The sequence below is a fragment of the Neodiprion pinetum genome, chromosome 5, assembly GCF_021155775.2.
Source record: "Neodiprion pinetum isolate iyNeoPine1 chromosome 5, iyNeoPine1.2, whole genome shotgun sequence".
NCBI lineage: Eukaryota > Metazoa > Arthropoda > Insecta > Hymenoptera > Diprionidae > Neodiprion > Neodiprion pinetum.
Window position 1 is genome coordinate 26,565,018 of NC_060236.1, and position 6,188 is coordinate 26,571,205.

The window sequence follows — 6,188 nt, forward strand, 5'->3', positions numbered from 1 at the left end:
AGCATCGCGAAGAGAAATTCTGTTCGTGGAATTAGGAGTAAGCCGTTCATCTATAAACGCGACTTCCCTATTCGGACTTTTATCTCGATGAAAAAATGAAAACAAGTTCATGGTCTCGGTGCTCCAATTCAACCGTTGACTCCGTGACGTGTGTTTACGTACCTGAAACGGTGAATCACTCCAATTTTTTCATATTAAAATAGCTGAGGCGTACTGATCAATGTTGCGCAACGCTTGGCTAAGATCATTAACCACGCATCGGATCTTTCACCAATTTCTCTCACGTTCGCATCTGAAAACTTATGGGATAACGGATCATCCTTAACGCTGAATGGCCCGAGATATCTGATTCTCGATTGCGTCATACCAAGATAACATTCATTGGTAAATAAAAATATGTAAACTGCGTGAATTGTAACGTTGTTTTGTTGGCTAGCCGTTTATTGTAAATTTAGTTAAATCCAGATGACACGCGAGTACGCCAAGTTTGATTATATTCGTGACTGTTCCAGACATGGTAAAGTGGGCGGGCTCATTCTACTTGTAGAAGCCTTTCTTGGTCTGACCATAATTGCGCTCTTGTGATTACCGTCGAAAGGTTTAGTGTTTAGAACGACATCAGTAGGCGTATGCTGAGAGAAAAATTCAGTAGCAAGTGTACCGCACGCAGAAAGCGGTAAGCCACAATTGCGCGAATAGATATTCCGTAAATGGTTTCGCACTGAATTGCGTACATAGTCTCGAGGTGTACCGGCCAGATATGCGCAGTACAGGATGTTTGACCGTTTACATTAATTTTCTACAGATCGGCGTATATATAGAATTTATATGTTCCTGCGTTAGTGGAACGAATAACGGTCGCACACCTATCCTAGACTCAGCCACTCTATTATGTCGCGCAATCTCCCAAACCCTGAGCCGGTGAACGATGCCAGTGAGTGATGCGGATAAACGAATGAATGCAGGTTTCCGGATTGAAAATCACGATTGGAAACATCGAACGATTGGAATAAGAACGGTGCGAAGACCTCACTCCGGAATTCTGCATGAAATCCGAAGACTTCAACGGCCACCAACAGCGGTGCTTGACCCAATTTTTTCCTGCAAAATAAATACCACGACGTAGCGAACCGTGGTAAATTCGAGCAGGTTCCCGGATCGAGGCGCGCATCAGATTTGACCCTACGGAGCCAAGTCCGTCCCTGGGTCAACGTTCGTCTCCGGAAGGAGTCCTTCTTCGCTCTTCCGCACCGCGAGTCAGGCGTGCAGGAATCGAACCCCGAGTCGTTGGAATCCTCGGTCGAGGATGTCGAAGCGAGGCGGGCGGGAAGGAGAATCCAGCGGGAAGAGAAAAGCTGGAAGCGAGGATAACGCGGTTGGGGCGGAGCGGTTTTGTCCGCAGCCGCGGAGAAACCGTCCGGCCCGAGATAGAATCTTCGCGTCACGAATTCCGCGTACAATAGAGATGTCGGAGATTTTTAAGAACCAGCCCTCGTCCGCGTTTCTTAGAGCTCAGCCGCACAGGTTCGACAACTCCTGGCTCGCGTTGTGCTTAACGCGAAACCATCCGCTTGCCCCTCGACTTTGCACGTCGGGTCGACGGAGGTCTTGTGGGTCCAACGATCCTCGCACCGTTAGCAGCGTTTACCGATTCCAGAGGAAAAAAGCCTCCTCGTTTGTCGTCGTGACACCGAATTACAGGCTTTCGTATTTACCATCGTTCGACACAAAATTTCTGTGAACTTAAAGCAGTTGGATGCAAACTACTCCTGCTACTGCAGCTCAGCCATTGATATTCACCGCAACATGTTTCATCAATTTTTATGGTCAATACCCTGCGTTAGATGCCAAATCTATCATTCACTGTCATGGTCGTTGGGCGGGTTCTGCCAATCACTGTAAAATTACTGACTGCCACCGACGATTTGGAAATCCACTCAATCTGTACGATATGTTCACTTCTGACAAGGCGACAGAGAGGATCTAAAAACGCTGCTATAATTTCTGTCATCCTCTATTATGAGAATGGGCCAAAATTTAATACAGCGGCTTATCTCTGCACTTAGCGATGAACGATTTTTGTCCACCGCTATCAGTACCATTTGTGAGTGTCAATCAATTTCGTATAGTTAATGGCATGGCTCGTTTCGCGAAATAAATCAACTCTTCGGGAATACACTGACGATCAAATTATCATAATAAGACAAAGTCCCTTGGCCATTGTATGATAATGAACCTACTTAACGCTATCGCGATGTTCGCTCCCATGCTTGTACCAACTTATGTACCATGATACACTGCTGCACTTCCCGCTCAATATGTTTGTACGTGAATTTTGTTAACTTCCCCACGCCATTCAGCTTGCGAAAAATCGAACCGGAAGCTCTACCTTCAGCCGCGTTTTTTCCCTAACCTGCGATCCACGGAGAAATCTTGAGAAAAGTGATGCTATATACTAAATACAAATTACTTTGTGATTTTCAACCGTTTTACAGAGCAAAAACCTACCGAGTTAACATGCATCGGAATTCCTTCAATGTTACATTGTTAGAATTTTTTTTTTTCTACGGACCATTCCAACTACCTGCATGATTGCCGTTTGAAGTAAACTCTTCCCTTCCGGAAGCGTTTACAGTATACTTACCTGTATCGTTCTGGTATGGGTACCATAATTCTCTATACGTTTTAACACTGAACGAGAAACCGATCGTAAAACAGCCGGTAAATCTCAGCAGCAATTTTCTCTACTTTAATGACAAGTGTTAAAATGCCGCGGTAACGAGATTGATCTCTGTAGATGTTGTTTCCTGCTATCCGTATTGCACAATACTGCACTCGTTTAAGTAGCTATTCAGAGTATCTTCACAGTTAAAAATCCTCAAAGTGATCTCTCATGCTAAACGAAATGAGCGCCCACCCAACTCACATCCCGGAAAAAAGTGACCGATTTATTTGTCACTCGGTTGAATAATTGCGGATCGTGAATTAACAATACTCTCAAGTCAACCGACCAACAAAACCATTCGACACTGCGCAGGCATCCGTAATCGACGATTGAGTAATCGGAGATCGGACATACTCTTTTTTTGTTTCTATGCACCAGACGATCAATTATTCGATGCTCGTTAGGACTTTTGGCCTGATTGGGTTCATCAAACTATGCTCTTGTTTCAGACGGCGAACAAACCTCGATACACATAGAATCAGGACCCAGCGGTGTCGTTCATTACTACTCGACCATCAATCAGAAGTTAACAGAATCGGTGAGCGTGCACAGTAGTAATCGCCAATTTTCATCCGTGACTACTTAGTGCGGGATCTTATGGAAAAACGAAACGCAGCTTAAATCGAAATTGGAGTGATTGAGTATTTTGTTACAGTACGACGACATGGAGGTCCTTGACATCGACGCGTTGAACAACACTCGAAGGGCCACCAAACAGGTGATATTCTTCAACCGGGTACCGAAAGTCGGTTCCCAATCGTTTATGGAACTACTTAGAAGGCTCTCCGTGTTCAACAGGTTCTTCTTCAATCGAGACAGGGTTCAGAGGGTCGAGACCATCCGCCTTGCTCCAATCGAACAGGTACCGTAAATCTTGTAAAGTAATGTTCGTTAAGGCTTGACCTTCCGGCTAACTTGTACTCGGTCGGAAAGAAAATGCGAGTTCGATTCTGTACGAATTATGTGACGATGACTCCCAATCTCTCACGTCGGCTGCATCGCCAGTCATTGTCACAAAATTCGTATAGAATCGAACTCGCATTTTGTTTCGTATCGTAAACAAGGTAAACATTCTTGCTATATGTATGATTTGTATAGTTAGGACTCATTGAATGAACGCTTTTCAGCTCCAACTGGCGACAATGGTTTCCGGTTACGCTGAACCTTCAGTCTACATCAAGCACGTTTGTTTCACGAATTTCACCGAGTAAGTAGTGTTAAATAATAGACGATCATGTTGCCCCGTGCTTGTCAAATTAAACAAATGAATTGATTCGTTAGTTTAAAGAAGAAAAAAAAAATATCGATCTATAATCTTCTGCAGAATCCAGATTCAAATAATTTTTCGACCCGCTGAGTTTGTAAATCATAATCAATTAAATTTGACAAATAATACGGGCTGTTTCGTTGAATTGAAATATTTCTACAAAAATATGATTATTTGAAAGGAAATTCCATCATACCTACAAAAAACTGGGTCACTTCAATTTGTAATAGGAGCTTCGATGAGGCAAATTTTTCAATAAGATGTAGGTTGATTAAAGTCGCACAGTTACAGATTCTCAAATTTCTATCCCTCGCGTTTCTTTCCTCCTGATTTTGCCTGATTTCCATTTGATCCTCCAAATTTTTCGACGAGATGCTTTTGACGAACGAATCTGTCGCCTGCAGATTTAATTTGCCGGAACCGATTTACGTAAACCTGGTGCGAGACCCGGTCGAGCGCGTAATTTCCTGGTACTACTACGTCAGGGCTCCGTGGTATTACGTTGAACGGAAGCAGATATTTCCCGACCTGCCTTTGCCGGATCCGAATTGGCTGAAGAAAGACTTCGAGTCCTGCGTCCTGGAGGGTGACAGGGAGTGTAGATACCTCGAGGGCGAGATCCACGAGGGCATCGGGGACCACCGAAGGCAAACCCTCTTCTTTTGCGGCCACAGCGATAAATGCAGGTATAGCTTATAAGAATTCACCACAATTTTCCTCATCTGTAGTTTGGATTTCGATAAGATTTTCGATATTTAGAGTCATTAAATTTGTCTGATTACAAACTTGTATCTTTCCCACGAGCTTGGGCTAAATTTACAACTACTCGGTGTCATGTGTCAAGTTTTTGTAAATTGTGCTTCTTTTCTGAGGGAAATTTTATCAAACCTGCTTATACATGTATACTGTCAATCTTAATTATTAGAAAACTTGCAAGGATGCTCGAACTATTTATAAGGATGTGAATGAGCTGGTACAGGAGTATGAATTGAGTTTCCATAGTTTAAAAATTGTATAAAAATTCACCTACTCTCAATAATTTTCAGACCATTCAACACGGTAGGTGCTTTGGAGAGGGCTAAGCTGGCGGTTGAAAAACATTACGCTGTTGTCGGTATCCTTGAGGATATAAACAGTACGTTGACGGTATTAGAAAATTATATACCGAAATTTTTCCGAGGAGCAACAGACGTCTACTGGGGTAGGTTAATTGCAAAAAACAAAAAAAAACTGTTTAAAAATATATCTTAGCTTTTAAATTTTCCCCTGCTTTTCGCAAGGGATCACAATTCCCGCTGGTCGATTCAAGCTGAAATCACGTCACCATATCTGGCACCACATGATGTCGAGAACTATATTTAAATGTTACATTTGCTCGGCCAATGGCTGATCTATTTTTATACAGTCTTACGGATATATACACGAATACGTATATTTACACATGTATTTGTTTGAAATAATCAGACGAAAGGAAACTTTAACCATCGCAAATTTAGGTCTTGAATAGAGTATTTATCATCATTCATCAATAATCGCAATATCAAATGAATCATGCAATGGATAGAACTGTAGCAGCCGGTGGAAAAAAATGAATGAGGAATTGAAAGCTGCATATTGCGCCTGTGGTAGGCAACCGATCTTACGTCCGCGTAAGACTTTCACTTCGTACATCAAGGCGCAACAGACATGACTGATGACACGAAAGGAAAACTCAACGAAACCAAATTTGCATTGCGAATAAACAATTTGTAATCATTCATAAATAATCATGATACCAATTAATTGTGCCATGAATGGAACTGCAGTAATCGGCGAAAAATATGATCGGGAATTGAAAGTAGCGAGTTACGCCTACGATTGGCAACCAATCTTACGTGCACGTAATACCTTCATTTTATACAAGGCGCAATGAAAAGTTTAATGAATTGTGTGCGTCGCGTTTTCGTGAATTGTAAAAACATTAGGCAAATTCGATTACAACAGGATTTTTACTTTTTTTTTCACAAAAGCAGTCTTTTTAACCAAGGCAAACACGGACAGATAAGATTCTGTTTTTTTTTTTTTACGTCAAATCTTAGCTGGCGATAATTTTGGTTTTACTGTTTGAATAATTGACTGGGTTTTTTCGCTCTCATTATTTTTCTAATTTTTACATCAAATTTGTTTATCTTTGATTTCTGTTTCTTATGTTTTCAG

At 41.9% G+C, this 6,188-nt stretch overlaps 1 protein-coding gene across 7 annotated transcripts in view; it reads left to right on the forward strand.

The window, feature by feature from the left end:
- pip (heparan sulfate 2-O-sulfotransferase pipe) overlaps positions 1–6,188 on the forward strand; it is a 59,056-nt gene that overhangs the window by 48,814 nt on the left and 4,054 nt on the right. For all 7 annotated transcript variants that reach the window (XM_046629522.2, XM_046629520.2, XM_046629526.2 and 4 more), the window contains 5 exons: positions 3,175–3,263; positions 3,381–3,587; positions 3,853–3,932; positions 4,397–4,678; positions 5,039–5,193. In XM_046629522.2, coding sequence (XP_046485478.1) covers positions 3,175–3,263; positions 3,381–3,587; positions 3,853–3,932; positions 4,397–4,678; positions 5,039–5,193 — 813 coding nt within the window. The remainder of the gene's footprint in view (positions 1–3,174; positions 3,264–3,380; positions 3,588–3,852; positions 3,933–4,396; positions 4,679–5,038; positions 5,194–6,188) is intronic.